Genomic DNA, 16,736 nt, shown 5'->3' on the forward strand with positions numbered 1-16,736 from the left:
AGGTTAAGTCATGTTCAAGTTTGAGTTTGTCTGCGTAGGGGGTGATAGTGAGAGCTTCGCTTATCTTCAGATGGGTATTCTGCTACCCGTTTCTCATTTCCCGGTATTGTTCAAAGGCAATTCCATTCAACATTCACACACTTTATTTTTCACATTTCCATGCATGATTTATTATATACCTAGGGGGCAACACAGGCTGCTTGCTATTGGGCATCTTGGTCTGGTAGGTGCAAGATTTGTGCTATTACAGATAGCAATACATGGCTCATGATGGAAGCAGCAAGTCTCAAGCTGTGACACCTTCTGGTTTAATTTTGTCCTGAAACAGAGAGATGCAATGAGTTTATCCAGAAGCTGTTTTGTCACGTCATGATGGAGTACAAAATATTTCATTTTACTGAGTCATAAGCCAGGAGTACAAAATCTCCTGGTTTGCATTATACCAGGAGACGTCAAGCTTTCCAACACTGGTGTGAGCCGCATGTGAAGACGTTGGCCCTGTATGCGTGCTGGCCGAGCCGGTCCGGTAGAGGTGTGGTCACGCGGCGGCTGCGGGGACGGATCTGACCGTGGAGCGTCTGACCGGACGGCGGCGTGCGCACACAGACGAGCCGGCCGCCGCCCGCCATGGACCGGGCGCGCGCACAGGAGTGGGAGAAGCTCCGCAGCACCATCGCCCAGTGGAACGACAACCGGCTTGACCTGTTCGAGCTCTCCGAGCCCGACGAGCATCTCAACTTCCATGGCGTCATGCGGTGAGCTGAGGGCCGACCGACCGGGCCGGATGGCTGAGCACGGCTGAGGGGTGTCGTGTAGGCCTCGTGACAGGGAGTGCGGCCAACGCCGGCCCCTTCTTGGCCTCCCGAGGTATTGCGGCCTGTGGTGAATGCGGCGACGCTCTCCGGCGCACGAACCCGTCTTCCCGTCAGTCAGTCAGGGTGTCCTTGATGCCTCGCGCATATGCAGGGGCCAAGTTAAACTCATTATACCGACTGTGTTGCTGGAAGGCTTCTTCGCTTTGAGTCGTCTTGTCCATTTTGCCGGTCTTGCGAGAGCAGTGTGGCTGTTTGGAGACGAGTTTCGTCTTGGCTGCAGGTTTTACTACCAGGACTCCGGACAGAAGGTGTCCACCAAGTGCATCCGCGTGTCTTCGGACGCCACGTCGGTGGACGTCATCGACACCCTGATCGAGAAGTTCCGGCCCGACATGCGCATGCTCTCCACCCCGCGCTTCGCCCTCTACGAGATCCACGAGAGCGGCGGTAGGAGGAGCGCACGTCTGTGACGTCATCAGTGCCGGCGCTGGGTATCGGGACATTGCGGGGTCGGGTTTGTTGATATTTGATAGGCATCATCTATGGAGCCTCTCTTTGTCTGATTGTGGCACTTGACATGCCTCTTGTCGTTAGTGCGTTCAAGTAAGCTCAGTAAATATTGGCCTATCAGAAGTGGACACGCCCGCTAATGTGTCAATGTCCCCTGAGCCACCTGGTCCACAGGGGCCCCCTTGCTTTCCTTTGAATTCCTCTCACTTTCCCACTTTCGACAACCGCCAACCCACCGTTGTGCCGGCCGTGGCTGGTGAGGGTGGGGGTGGCGAGCCGGGACTGAGCGGGTGCCGGCCGTGGCTGGTGAGGGTGGGGGTGGCGAGCCGGGACTGAGCGGGTGGCGAGCCGGGACTGAGCGGGTGGCGAGCCGGGACTGAGCGGGTGGCGAGCCGGGACTGAGCGGGTGGCGAGCCGGGACTGAGCGGGCGGGTGCGAGCCGGGACTGAGCGGGTGGCGAGCCGGGACTGAGCGGGTGCCGGCCGTGGCTGGTGAGGGTGGCGAGCCGGGACTGAGCGGGTGGCGAGCCGGGACTGAGCGGGTGGCGAGCCGGGACTGAGCGGGTGCCGGTCGTCCCGCAGAGGAGCGCGAACTGGCCATGAACGAGCGGCCGCTGCACGTGCAGCTCAACTGGCACCAGGACGACCGCGAGGGCCGCTTCCTGCTGCGCAACCTCAACGACAAGCCCTGGGTGAGTGCCGACGGCTGGGCGGGCGTGGAGAGGGGCCGGGTCGGCACCGGGATCGGGTAGCGTCGGTCCGGCGGTTGTGTGGGTAAGAGTTGGCCGGGGCGCGGCTGCCGTGAAGAGGGGCCGGGTCGGCACCGGGATCGGGTAGCGTCGGTCCGGCGGTTGTGTGGGTAAGAGTTGGCCGAGGCGCGGCTGGCGTGGAGAGGTGCCGGGTCTGTACCGGGATCGGGTAGCGTCGGTCCGGCGGTTGTGTGGGTAAGAGTTGGCCGGGGCGCGGCTGCCGTGAAGAGGGGCCGGGTCGGCACCGGGATCGGGTAGCGTCGGTCCGGCGGCACGTGTCGGTAAGAGTTGGCCGAGGCGCGGCTGGCGTGGAGAGGTGCCGGGTCTGTACCGGGATCGGGTAGCGTCGGTCCGGCGGTTGTGTGGGTAAGAGTTGGCCGAGGCGCGGCTGGCGTGGCGTTCGAACCGGAACGGACCGGGACGGGCTGTGTGGATAGGTCTGGGCACTACAGCAGTGCTTCGTTGAGACAGACTCACCTAACGTCCAGGAGACGTGGGGTTCGAGGGTTCGTAGAGGGTGCCTGGCCTCATATTTGCACTGGCCGGATATCACTGCCTGGCCACTATATATATATATATATATATATATATATATATATATATATATATATATATATATATATATATATATATATATGTGTGTGTGTGTATGTGTGTGTATGTGTATGTGTATGTATGCACAAGTTCAACTTATGTATAGAACTTAAAGTTGTAGATAATATATTTAATTTTTGTCATTCAATGGCAAATGTGTATTTACTGACATGTTATCAACAGAAGCCATTCGATTGCTTTTGTCACGTGAGTGCACCATAAATTTATTGATGCTGGCAAATGCATGAACACGACTAGCGAACGCCCAGAGCGTCACCGCGCAACCGGCACTCGTTCAATCGTACGGCGTGCCCTGAAATATTGCTCCAGGTGGCCCAGCACGTCCATCACCCTGAGGGATGCAAGCAATTTGTCGTTGTTAATGACTTCGAACAGCGTAACTGACGGGGAGATTGAGTTCACATTAAATCGACGAAACCAGAAACCACTCGACAAGAAACCGGCCCGTCAACTTCTTATCGAAATCAAATGTCTCCGCCATCTCCGTCAAGGTGGACGAAAAAGTTTCGCAGGGCATCATTAGGACAAATATTGCGCCGACTGACGAAGACACTAAAATAAGACTAACCATCTATTACAAGAGCAGAATAACTACTAGCCTTGCAATGAAAAACAGTCTGACATGACCAAAACCAACTAAAGCTCACCAATATACAGGGCGTCCCGAAATTCATGCGCGGTTGTATCGTTCTCACTAACAGAGAAAATAATTGAGACCGGTTTATTATGTATCGTCATTGTAATCCCCCACGCAGTCGTATACACTGCCGCATGCGCTCCGGCATGCCGCACATGAGGTTGTCGAGAGTCTCTGCTTTGACCCTCCGCCACGCCGCTTGCACGTTTTGGAGCAGGATCTTCTGTGAAGTGGCCGGCGACATCTTGCTGAGTTCCTCCTTGACAATCGCCCAGAGATAATCGATCGGCGACATGTCGGGGCTGTTGCCTGGCCACGTACTTTTCTCCCAGAAGCTCGGGAAGTTGGTGCGGCACCAGTGCTGGGTTTTCCTGGCGTGATGAGCTGCAGCACCGTCCTGCTGGAACATCGCCCGGGACATGTCTGGCAGGAATTTAGCCTTGGTTGGCGGGTCATTCTCCTTCCTGTGCTGCACCGCCGAGGCTGCAGTCTTCTCCAGCACCTCTCTGACGTAGTCGTCGGCGGTGACCGTCTTCTCGTGCGGGACCTAGTGCAGCTCAGAGAGGCCTCCGTAGCTCATCATGCCCCAGACAAAAATCTTTAGCGGCTGCTTTACCGTCTCGGCGATCGGCACCTCCGAGCTGTTGTTGGCTCAGACCCGGTCGTTCTGGCTGTTCGGGGCTTGGAAGAGCTCGAATGGCGACTTGTCACTGAACAGGACGCGTCTCCGGTCCTGAACGGACCAGTTCTTGCGGGCCTTTGTGAATTCCAGCCACTTGCGCTTCTGGTCCACGGTAAGCCTTGGCTGCAACCTGAGCTTGAGCGGCTTCATTTGCAGACTGGTCTTCAGATACCGGTGTACGGCCGACTGGGAGGCTGGGTGCTTCTCTGCCGTCACTTCTCTCGCCAGGGTTCTCGTTAAGTGGCGCCTTTTGAAGGCCGACTTTGCAGTGACGATCTTCGCCATTCGGCTCAACCTGTGCGACTTTCGAGCGTCTCCTGAGCAGTCGTGGGCCAGCCAGCGCCTAATCGGCGCTACGTTGACGCCCAAGTCCCTGGCGGCCTGAACCTGGGTCATGCCGCCCTTGACTATCCCAACCTCGCGGTAGGGGATCGATGGCTGTGCTCTTTCACCACTGGCGACACGTGGACTCGACGCGTTGGCTATCTCGAAGGGAGCGACCTCTCCCGCCCGCTACCGGCTGAGGTCAGGTCAGCCGCTAGGGTCATGTGATCGCCTGACACGGTGGGATGCCCTGGGGCCGAGCGCGGTACAATTTCACCCACCCAGCGTTCTGGAGAGGGGAAATAATAGGCAGCACCGACCGCGCATCAATTTCGGGGCGCCCTGTAGTGTATGAATTTAAATGTCCACACGGGGACTGCCGGTACCGCAACCAGTCCTATATTGGAATGGCCAAAACATTCCTGTCACGACGCGTGAGTGCGCCTGCAGGAGCGAGCGCCAGGCCGACATTTGCGCCAAACCCACAATCAATAACTTCCATGCTCTGACCTGACTGAAAACACTTGTTAGAAAATCAGGTCCAAACAAGCGCCCTCTACAAGTTCCCGAAACTATCCTCATCAAGGAAAGAATGCAGCATTTAAGCAAACAGCTTAGGTCATGCATCACTGGACCTATTCAGTCACCCAATGGTAGCAGGGTAATTACTTTCCATGGTGTCCACCTGGATGAAAAAGTGATGTGCGTATGCTTTTATGCGTATTGTTGTTTGGCCACATAGTCGGACATTATATATATATATATATATATATATATATATATATATATATATATATCAGATATGAAGTTGTGATGATGTTGCATCCCATTTGTGATGTGTGAATGCGAGCATGCATTAAGGAACTGAATGTATGGTAGCTGCATGTGTCCAATATTATTTTCCTTGCTTTAGTCCCTGAGACCACCCGGTGAATCAACACTAGATGAAGGCAATTTTAAGCGGAAACTTAGTAAGCGGGAAAAGAAAGAAATGAAGAAGAAAGGGAAACTACATAAGATGAAGAGCAGTAATGAAAATGATTCCAGCGTCGCTGAAAAACTGTACACAGGTACGTCTGGGTTATCGAGCGTTTTTCCACAACAGAAATATGATTTGCAACCTCTCAATTGCGTTCTGAATTACAGTTTACACCTGTTTTGTTCCATGTAGTTCTAAATCACGTTTTTCTTGCAGATGACGAGGGGGTGTATCTGGCGTGAGTGGCACTGTGCCCAGATAATGATCATGACGCATTGGACCAGGCTATGCATGTTTGTTACAAGTATGCTTGTCAAATGTAGCCACTGTGTGATGCTTTATCATGCAGACTGCTTGTGTTGTGTCTTGGCTTTGGTAAGCATAATCCAAGTTTTTTGGATGAACTAGCATGTATCCACCATTCCTTTTCCATCCTGCGTAGTTATTTTCTCTCTCGCCAGCTCACCATGTATATTCACATCGTGTTCAGGGCCTGTTGTATCCGGCTGAATGGCGTGACCGATCCCGAGCTGTTCAGTTTTTCTCCCCGTCCTGCGACTGTTGCCGAGGGGCGGTGCTCGGTTGGCTCGCTGCTGGTGTCGTATCGCATCCCCGTGCCCGACATGCACTGCGCCCGGCGCATGTGTTCTGCCGTCGGCGCCCACGTCACCCTTCCGTCGCCGACGGTCACTGCATCATGTGGGTGCCGTGTCGGGCGCGGCTGCGGGACCAGCGGGCACCCACGTCACCCTTCCGTCGCCGACGGTCACTGCATCATGTGGGTGCCGTGTCGGACTCGCGCTCGCGCCGGCCGCGGTCTCACGCCGCCGCTCACGCCGCGCCCTGCCACCGCAGAGCTGCCGGAGACGAGCTTCACGCGCTCCATCAGTAACCCGGAGGCGGTGATGCGGCGCCGCCGGCAGCAGAAGCTGGAGAAGAAGCTGCAGCAGTTCCGCAGCCGCGACGGCGGCCCCGACACGGGCGGCACGCTCAAGGTGAGCGGGCTGGCGCGGCCGGGGGCGGCGGGCGCGTCTCCGGCCGCCCGGCTCCCGGGCGTCCTCACGCTGGGCGGGCTGGCGCCGACCGGGGGCGGTGCGCGCGTCTCTGGCCGCCCGGCTCCCGGGCGTCCTCACGCTGGGCGGGCTGGCGCCGACCGGGGGCGGTGCGCGCGTCTCCGGCCGCCCGGCTCCCGGGCGTCCTCACGCTGGGCGGGCTGGCGCCGACCGGGGGCGGTGCGCGCGTCTCCGGCCGCTCGGCTCCGGGGCGTCCGCACGGTGGGCTCTGCGGCGTTCGCCGTTCTCTGGAGATAGCTACGCCTGCGCTGTGTCTCGCGGATTGGCTGTAGTTGATGGAGAGTGCTGGGCGGGACTGGCGTTGTCGGCCAAGTGGAGATGCCGTGCTTTTTGTCGGCTGTGTTTGTCAGTTGCGGAAGTGAGGTGTTCAGTCCGCCATTTAATGATCTCTCTGAAGGCATTTCACCGGCTTTTACTGTTGTTGATATAATGTTTCTGGCAGTGACAGAGAAAACACTCTATAGATTCTCTGACTCCTTGGTGCCGAACCACGGAATTTAAGCCTTGTCAACAACAGCCACCGAGTTTGCTTTGTGTAGTTCACCGATATATTCGACCCTGCGCCGGCTTTATTCGTGAACAGCAATGTTTCGGGCAGCACAAGTTACCACGTGATCGGCCTTTTTGTGTGGCAGCTTGCTGTGGGGAAGTTGTGACTTTACCTGTAGAGGGCATGCTGGCGGGCTCGTCAGATCTAGTTGGAAGACAGTCGATGTCTTCCCCCTGACGCGCGCAACGGCTAGTTGCCTATTGCTAGCACCAGTCAGGCGCTAACAATGACGTTCAGAGGAGTCTTGGCGCTGACAATGTTGAACTAGTTGGTTTGACGACAAAAAATGTATATATATATATATATATATATATATATATATATATATATACCGCCCTGATGACGCGTCCCTGTACAGATGTGTGGGCCGTCCGGCACATGTACGGCGAGAGGCTGGGCTGCCGATTCAACCACCACAGTATGGCCGGCGTGATACACCAGACGGGGGGCGTGTGCGGTGCCACGCCGCGGCGGTTCAGAGTGTGAACGCACGCCTCGCTCCCTCACCGTCACACCCCCGGCAGATATACGGCGAGAGTCTGTGCAGCGACGTGCCGTACAAGACGCTGCTGCTGTCGATCAACGACAGCGCCGCCTCGGTGGTGGTCGAGATGCTGCAGAAGTACGGCAAGTACCGCGAGGACCCCGCTGACTACTGCCTCGTGCAGGTGGGTCGGCCGTCCGCCTCCGGCCGCGCAGCGGCGGCGGCTGGCGGCCTGTCGGCGCCGCCGACCGCGAGCGCTGCTCCCGGAGACGGCAGTGGAGCACCGGTCCGCGCCCGGCTGGTCTGTGTCCAGCCGTGTATGGCCCGCAGCCAGTCGCGACTTGCGTCGCGTGGGTATGTCTTTTGCGGGGTGACGGCAAGGTATCGCTGTTGTCACACTGGACACGCCGAACAAATCGTTGCTGGTTTTTGGATGTGTGATTGGTGTGTTAGATTTACGACACCTTTGTGTAAACATGCTGAACTTGGTCGTCGGGCGGTACTGTGGCGTCCTGTTTGTAAGCGTGACGGTGTGTACGCGGCGGGTATTGCCCCTCATCCCCCCCCCCCCCCCCCCCCCCCCAGCACCGCAGAACTCCTAGTTTGGCGCGAACAATTCGAGAAGTTGAGATTACTCATCGTGACTTATCAAGTATATTTAAAGCACGCAGGCATGCATTGAGACCGAATTTCATTTATGAAATGCTTGTATTGAAAACAAACTCAAAATTTCTTGGGTGCGTCACTTGATCTTGTCAGCCATGTTTTATCACCTGAGGGTATCAGCCATATATTATCACCGAGGATATCAGCGGTGTTTTATCACCTGATCCTAGCCTTGTGTTATCACCCGAAGATGTCAGCTGTGGATTATCATCGGATCATATCAGCTATGCGTTATCACCTGATTATATCAGTTGCGTGCTATCGCCTGAGGATATCAGCCGTATGTTATCACCTGATCATATGAGTCATGTGTTGTCACCTGATCTCGTCAACCTGACGATGTCAGATCACCGAGATCACAAGATCACCTGAGGATATGAGTCGTGTGTTATCGCCCGAGGATGTCAGCGGTATATTATTACCTGTCCATACCAACTGTGTTATCACCTGATCTTATCAGCCACGTGTTATCAGCTGCGAGTCTCAGCCATGTGTTATCATCCGAGTGTATGAGCAGCGTGTTCGGGCGGCAGGTGGTGACGCAGGAGCCGCAGCAGGAGAGCCGCGAGTACCGGGCGCCCACCGGCCCCTTCAACGAGTACATCCTGGAGGACGACGAGTGTCCACTGGCCATCCTCATCAGTCACCCGCCGACGCCCGGTCAGTGACGGTGCGCCGGCCTTTCCGTCGCGCCGGTCCGACCAGCGCCCCTCCTACGCCTGCGGGGCGGGACAGGGCTGGGTGGCGTATGTGCTGATAGAAGGGGAGAACTATATTGGCGTAGTCGTAGGCGGGACAGGGCTGGGTGGCGTATGTGCTGATAGAAGGGGAGAACTATATTGGCGTAGTCAATGTTTGCTAAATGGATGTCTGTTTATGGCATTAGTATTGTATTTGTCACGTATAGGATGGAGACTTCCCTGTCCATGGGTGTTTGTACAGTCGGCTTGACATACCGCAGATTCAGTATGATTTGATTGAGGACGTTTACAAATAATGACTTATTTTTGCCTGCAAACTACCTTTCGTCGTCAGCTGATTGTCGGTTGTGTTCCTGTGACATGCGATGTCTTGCGGGGTGCTAGCGACGCCCCGTTATTACCGCATGAAATAAGTGTGCGGAATCGTTCGCATTTCAAGTTAAGGGTTATAGCTCAGTCAAACATTGTTCACCGGGTATGACGTGGCAGGTAAGGTGTTTTCGAGATGCGCACTAGGTGGGTAAAGCCCAAGGTGCCTTCCAGTTATTCCACCCGAGGCGGGCATTATCCATGTTTTTCAGTCATCAGTCAAACTTGAGCCCTATTTTGCGCTTAGGACAGATGACATTTTCTTTTCGTGCCGCTGAAGCTCTGCTGATTGCTCTCGGTTGATGCAAGCACGCACATTATCCGGTAGCTGGGTTTGTGTTCCAGGGACTCAACAACCCAGTACATCCTGTTGCGAGATATAATCTGCTGACTTTGATGGGGAAATCCAATACAGAGATCCGCCAATGTCTGCAGCATTGTTAGGCGAATCGGCCCGTTGGTTTCTGAACGGTGAAGTAAGCCGAGTCAGCTCGGTGGGAAGTCGTCCTAGGGGACCTTCTGGACCGGGTACGGGGGTTCCGCGATGGCGACTTCATGGACGGCGTTCTCTGTGAGATTGGCCGGGGGTTTGTGGTAGCAGGCCGTGTCTCGTGGGACTGAAAAGCAGCGGTGCTGCTGCCAATACTGCACGTGGTTTGGCGCGTGCATTGGCGGGACTGATCAGCATCGCTCGATCGCGTCCGCTGGCAGGCCGCTCTGATGAGATCGTCGGATTTAATCACGGTGTCGTCTCAGGCTGAGAGGTCTCTTGACTTGTGGGGTGCGGAGGTTCGATCAGCCGTCGGCGAATCGCCGCCTCAAGCTTCAGTATGTTGGCACGCCTAATATGCCGTTAGAGTCGGAGAACGGCCGTGTGTCGTCACCGCCAGCGTTATCGGCCGAACCCACGTGAACCGTTGTGTCGTCTGCTCCCTGCGAGGTGTTTAAAACTCGCCTGTGATCGACTGGAGTCGAGCCGTCTGGGCGCGCTGGGCTGTGGTGACCCCAGCGATGCGGCGCCGCCCGCCCGCCGCGGGCGCCGACCCCTGACCTCGTGCCGCTCACCCCTGGTCACCTGAGGTCACGCCGGGTCAGCAGAGGCCTGTCCACGACTGGCCCACGGCGGTTCTGGCAGCCCCGGCCGCGTCTGGCAGCCGCTGACAGCGTTTCCATTTAACTGTCCACCTCCAGTCAGCGGCGCTCGGAGGCGGGCGCAATCACTGTCCCGTCGAACGGAAAGCCGCTGGGTCGCTGACGGCCCGGCGGTGGAGTGGGGTCGCCCAGGCTGCTCCGCCGCGTACGTCCGCCAAGATTCGCCGACGCTGGGGATGTCTGTCGGCGAACCCTGTCCAATTCCGCACCGCTGCCCTCGGCCAGCGCGCCGGCTGCCACCGACGGCGCGTTCGCAGCTGTTGCCGGCCGGGCGAAAGGTCGCGGCCGCCCGACCCCAATGGGCGTGGCTGCTCTCTGGACACGGCCGACGCCTCTCGCGTTATCGGTGAGGGACGCTCGCACACTGAATCGGCGTCGGTCGCTGCGCGTCTCGGACTTCGAGCGGTGGTGACACCGGGCATGTAGGCCACGGGACTGCGGCCTGCCGGACAGATTCAGCTGGCGCCGGTCGCGTGGGCCCTGCGACCGACGTCCACGGTCAAAGCGTCGTCTCCCGACCGTCTGGCTGCGCCTCTGGGACTCGCAGCCGCCTCGTGGGCCGCCCGCCGCCGCTCTGGCAGACCCGCCCTTAGTCCGTCTTTCCAGGCGCGGCCGGGCTGGCGTGGTGCGTCGCCGCGGCGCGGCTGGTGCTGGCGGCCGGCCGTCACGCGTCTCCGAGCCCGGGCGGTCCGCGGGAGAGACGAGCTGATTCCGGGATCGACCCGGGGATCAGCTCGGCCGTCTCCGGCCGCGGCGCTGGCGTGCCCCGTCCGTGCGTGACCTGATTGCGACCGGCCGGGGCGGCTGTAACAGGCTCGTGGACGGCATCGGGGCGGGGGTCGTCTCAGGCCCGCTCGGTGATCAGCCGGGGTATCGACCGTCGCGCTGACAGGGTGGACACAACAGAGCCGTCCTGAAGAACAAAGCGGATAGCGTCGACTGCGCCGGCGGCCGTGCTAACAAAGGCACGGGCCTGCAGCCGTCGGCCGGCGTGGGGTGGCCGACATGCTGTTGGGAGCCAAACGCGACCCGTGCCGCGGGTCTGGGCGCGGGTGGCAGTCGCTCTCCGAATTAAGGCGGCGGTGCAGAACGCCGGCCGGCCGCGGCGTCCGGAACCGGATCGCAAGCGAAAGGGTAGCATGGTCCGTGGTCATATGATTCCATTCCTGCAAAATAATTTAGGGCCGGCCCTGTTCATGGTAACATCGACGGTTGGATCCATGTCCTATGTCAGGCATGCCGACTCATTCCATCAGACTACTGGTGCTTTTTTTGAGTGTAGCATGCTCAGAATGGAATTCCGGTTCCCTCAGACTGCAGTCTGGTGACGGCGGCCACCGCGCAGTCGCGCAGTGGCACCCAGAGAGGCGGTCCGCAGTGGCGCGCCGGGTTGGTACGCTAAAATCGTCGACGGTGGCCACCGTGCAGCCGCGCGGTGGCACCCAGAGAGGCGGTCCGCAGTGGCGCGCCGAGTTGGTACGCTAAAGTCGTCGTCGGCGCTCACCCCTGCGACCCCCGCGGCTCCGTCAGACGCCGGCCGGACTTGTGTGACGTCTGCTCGAACGCCTGCGGTCCGGTCTTCCTCTGTTGAGCTGCTGCTGCTGACTTTTCGCACGAGTGAGGTCTTCTCGCCGAGCTGAGCGGACCTCTCAGCCACGGTCCTCTGGGAGCGGGCCGTCGCCGGGGTCCGTCGAGCCGGACGGCGGTGCCTCAGAGCCCGCCGCGCCCTTGCCCCCCAGACTGCGCGTCGGCCGGCTGGGCGCGGCGCCGGCGGCCGGCGGCAGTGGTGCGCCGGCGGCACCGCCGGCCGGACACGCAGCCGGCGAGCGGTGTCTGGCGCGGCCGGCTCGCCTCTGCGGTCCTCTGTCCGGCGACGGCGCCGAACACGCCGGCGGCGCCATGGCGTTCGGTGAGTGCCCCCCCCCCCCTCCCCTGCCCCGCTGGCTAGCCGTGGAACCGGCCGCGGCGGCGGCTGGCGGGCTTTGGAGGTCCGCTGGGCGTGCAGGAGGAGGGTGGTGTCGACAGGGGTTCGGGAACAAAGTCAGTTAGCAGATTTGCAACGGAAAAATGCACGAGAAGGGACCGCACCTAAAATGAGTAATTGAGATACCAGCGCTCTGTGAATAGCCGGCATTAGCGCCTCCTTTGTAAATCGTCGCGCCGTTTGCCTTGGCGTTGCGACTTTACGGACTAACCGGCCCCATTAATATCGTCATCGTTTGGCGTTGTTTATCACTGGCGCCCCCGGCGGGCCGCACCAGAGGGGGAAGTGTGCCGCGATCAGGCACGGTTATCCGACTGCATGCGTAAACACGCGAAACTGACCCCGGATTCTCGTGCTTGACATTCGTCTTGGTCGCCCCGCACCGTCTCGTGCTTTATCAGATCGATCGCCCTTGCCTGGCCACATGCGAATGCATCGGTCCGCTCTAAACGGTTAGTCGGTCTCTGCTGAGGGTCGGGTCCGGCTTTGTGTGCCTGGCCTGTAGCCGCGCTACGGGTCAGAAACTGAGAACGGACAAACGGTGTTCAAGGCTTTTCCCCCATGCAACGACGTGGTCGAAATGCTAAATTCCGCAAAAGCTGGAAAACTTGTTTTGGGAGTTTGTTCTCGCGTCCCCCTGTCAGTTTGGTGTAGCCCATGAGCCTAGCTTGGCCCGACAGGTTCCCTCCGAACACAGTCTTAAGTGTGATCGATATGGGGGATAGCAATTTTGAATAGCGTACGTCACGCCATCAGATATGTGTTGGTGTAACAGGAGCGTGGGATCACGCCACAACGGTCGATGGATATTCGTAAATAATTCATTGATTTCCCGCATTAAACCTAGCTGGGCTTAACATTCGGAGGTGCGAGTCGTGTTTTTGGAATTGAATCATCATGCAGCGAAAGAAAATTATCTCAATTGATGCAAAACCATTTGCAGTTGACACTCTACAAAAAGCGAACGTCGTTGAGTGCAGAATCCAGCTGGACATGACTCGGGACAGGTCAGCTCTCCGGAGCATGCTACGCTCCATAAGCTTGGACTCAGGGCTTCCAGCTCTCGCCGGACGTATCAAAGCGTCATGAATCCGGCTGCTGAAAAGTGACCATGACACCGGCGCGGTGTGGAGGCCATTCAGGAAACCCCACCCTTTGAGTCCGTTATCGGGAGCGGTTGAATGCTAGAGCGGCCGAGAGCTCCGGGCCGGCCGGCATCGGACCATCGATTCGGGAGCTGTGTGTGCGGCAGCTCACGCTCCTTTATGGGCTGCGCCGGCCGCCGCCCCGCCCCGTCCGCGCCGCCCGCATCGGTCGGCCGGATGTGGCGCACAATGGTCGCGGCCGACGACTTTTCACGGAGCGGCGCTGTGGGCCCGACCCGTGTCGAGCCGGTGTGGAACGCGTCTGGGCGCCGGCGCGGTGGGTGGAACAGTATGAGGCCCGCGGACGGGGCCCCCTGAGCACACGGTCGCTTTGGTCGGACCGCTGCAGGGTTGGTGTTGGATGTCCAACGTCTCAAGCCAGCGGCTTGTGCGTGGTCTCTGTGTCGGTCGCTACCATTGAGACTCCCATCGTGTTGGTGTGTTGTTGGGCGCTTTTGTCGGTGGTGGCGTCTTCCCAGATAATGTTCTCTGATAGTTTTGAGCAGATCGTGTTCGATCAGGTTTTCATGCTGTTGCAGTGTCGTCCAGTTTCGCACCGTTTATACCATCATGTTGGCGAGTTTCTGGCGAGGTAGCATCTATCACTTGGTTTAAGTGTTCCTGTCCGGGATGTCAGGCCGCTGGTGTGATCCTGCGCAATGCCTCATTCCGCGGACAGCTGTCGCCCGTCCCCAGGGTCGAGTGCAGGGCCTGCCGCCGGCGGATACGGCGGCGATGTCACATGGTCCGATCCGCTCGGCTCCGTTCCGCTCGGCTCCGTTCCGCTCGGCTCCGCTCGGCTTTGCTCGGCTTTGCTCGGCTCGGCTCGGCTCGGCTCCGCTCGGCTCCGCTCGGCTCGGCTTGGCTCGGCTCGGCTCGGCTCGGCTCGGCTCGGCTCGGCTCGGCTCGGCTCGGCTCGGTTCGGCTCGGTTCGGCTCGGTTCCGCTCGGCTGGGAGTGTGGCGTGGCTGGGGCGTCTCCCAGCCATTGCCAGTGCTGTCCATGCGACGGTCGGTCATCGTCGCTGGTGCTGCCTCTGGCACGGCTCGCAGGTCCCGGCTGTCGCCCCGTCACGCTCCCAGACTGGACTCCGCTCCACAAATACCCGGCGAAGGCAACAGGCCGGCTGTGGCAGATCTAGTCGCCACCTTCAGTAATTCGGTGCTGGTCGATCCGGTCAGAAATCTCTTTAGTTCTCGGCTATGGTAAAAGGCCCCGGGAGTGTCTCGAAGCTGGCTACTGCTTGCAGTGTTAGGGTGCAGGGCCCGGCCAAGGACCTGCAGAGGACTTGCCGGCCCTGACCAACCAGCGCTGATAAAGCTGCGCCCGACCAACCTAACACCTACTGAACCGGGAAGAGCCGCAACTGAATCCAAACCTAACAGCGACTGAACCCGGACATAGCCGTGACTGAATCCAGACCTGGCAGCGACTGAACCCGGAAGAGCCGCAACTGAATCCAGACCTAGCAGCAACTGGGCCCAGACGTAGCCCCGGCTGAATTTAGACTGAGCAGCGACTGAACCCGCACTGAGCCCGGCCGGTTTTGCCCAGGCTCGCCCAGGTCGGGACCGAGTCTGTCGGAGCTTCCCACCTGTTCTGTGGACGCCCGCCACCGTCTGGTGCGCGATCGTATCCGACGGGTATTTCCGGCTGTCGGCTGGCAGCACGTGAAGTTTTTCACCAGACCGCCTCGCCCGTCACATGCTGGCGTGAATCCATGGAGAGGTGGCTGTGTTGTGCGCGGCATTATGGATTAGCCAGCTGGCCGGCGCAGCCAACGCGTCTCCCAATCGCATGGCTGGCAGCGTAGTACAGCTGGAAATGCTAATGGAAGCGCAATAAGGGCGCCACATGCAAAGCGGGTCGTGCGCCCGTCCCTGGCATACGTCAGGCCGGAATAAGTCCTACCGAAGTTGGCGGCGTGCGGCGTGGGCGTTTATCAGCAACCCGTTGCACGATAGAGCCGCGATTTAATAGCACACGGCTTGATGAGTAAGTGTCCCATTGCAGTCGCCCGAAGCACTCTTCTTTAATTGCTCGTGTAGTAGCGAACTTGCTGTAAGCTACCCAAAGCTCTTTTAGTCAGGGTCTCTTGGTTGCTCAGGTGACGACCGTTGGAATAGCGCCCGCGTGGTTGCCGTCGTGTCCTTCAGTGCAACTATCAGCGCTGGGTCGAGGCTGCCTGGTTGAGTCCGCGGAGTGGAGTGCTCGCCGCTGCCTGTCGTCACGCCCGGATGCCGGTGTGGAGTGCTCGCCGCCGCCTGTCGTCACGCCCGGCTGCCGGTGTGGAGTGCTCGCCGCCGCCTGTCGTCACGCCCGGCTGCCGGTGTGGAGTGCTCGCCGCCGCCTGTCGTCACACCCGGGTGCCGGTGTGGAGTGCTCGCTGCCGTCACGCCCGGGTGCCGGTGTGGAGTGCTCGCCGCCGCCTGTCGTCACGCCCGGCTGCCGGTGTGGAGTGCTCGCCGCCGCCTGTCGTCACACCCGGGTGTCGGTTTCCAGGCTCGATTATGTTCCACGTGCGCCGTCGGCCGAGCGACTACCAGCCGCGCAAACGGAAGAAGATCCCGAGCCAGCCGGCCGTCGCGTCCGACGTGGACCACAGCTACCGCGGCCACGACGAGGCCAGCCTGCCCTTCCTGGAAGAGCTGAACGCCGACGGCACCGACATCCGACACGCGGCGCCCAGGTAACCGCCGGGGTGCAGCAGGCGCCGACATCCGACACACGGCGCCCAGGTAACCGCCGGGATGCAGTAGGCGCCGACATGCGGCACACAGCGCCCAGGTAATTGCCGGGGTGCAGTAGGCGCCGACATACGACACAGAATGCGGGGATGAGCCGAGTTGAGACATGCAGTTAACCAGACAGTCCGCCACGCTGGTAACGACAGACACCCGGCACATGCGCCCAGGTGGCATGGGCGGTCAGAGATCCGCTCAGCTTCAGCGTCCTGTCAACGGTAGATACCGGGCAGACGGCGCGCGGGTAGTCACTGACATCTGACCCACGGCGGCCAGAGGTTCGCTCAGGTCCAGCGTCCTGTCAACCACAGATACCGGCAGACGGCGCGCGGGTAATCACTGGCATGTGACGCACACCGCGTCTCCAAAACAGGAGGCGGTCTGACCAGACGTTCATCTGAACGTGTCGATGCGCCATGCCCCGGTACTCGGTGTCCCGATGCGGAGTGCCCGTCGCTCGAACCCCATCGTTACAGTGGTGCGGTCCTGTTCAGACTTACAGCACGTCTGTTGTGTGTGCCGGGCGGCACAGTTTCACGCGCGTTCACAAACGGCCTGT

At 59.3% G+C, this 16,736-nt stretch overlaps 1 protein-coding gene across 1 annotated transcript in view; it reads left to right on the forward strand.

The window, feature by feature from the left end:
* Window positions 1-626: 626 nt before the first annotated feature.
* Window positions 627-16,736, forward strand: part of LOC119109053 (afadin) — a 35,190-nt gene continuing 19,080 nt past the window's right edge. The window contains exons 1-8 of the mRNA XM_037232592.1: window positions 627-755; window positions 1,096-1,262; window positions 1,907-2,016; window positions 5,245-5,401; window positions 6,166-6,305; window positions 7,458-7,601; window positions 8,617-8,743; window positions 15,936-16,122. Of these exons, the coding sequence (XP_037088487.1) occupies window positions 628-755; window positions 1,096-1,262; window positions 1,907-2,016; window positions 5,245-5,401; window positions 6,166-6,305; window positions 7,458-7,601; window positions 8,617-8,743; window positions 15,936-16,122 (1,160 nt within the window). The 5' untranslated portion in view covers window position 627. The remainder of the gene's footprint in view (window positions 756-1,095; window positions 1,263-1,906; window positions 2,017-5,244; window positions 5,402-6,165; window positions 6,306-7,457; window positions 7,602-8,616; window positions 8,744-15,935; window positions 16,123-16,736) is intronic.

This window comes from Pollicipes pollicipes, unplaced genomic scaffold, assembly GCF_011947565.3.
Source record: "Pollicipes pollicipes isolate AB1234 unplaced genomic scaffold, Ppol_2.1 Scaffold_7228;HRSCAF=8575_pilon_pilon_pilon, whole genome shotgun sequence".
In the NCBI taxonomy this organism is placed as follows: Eukaryota; Metazoa; Arthropoda; class Thecostraca; order Pollicipedomorpha; family Pollicipedidae; genus Pollicipes; species Pollicipes pollicipes.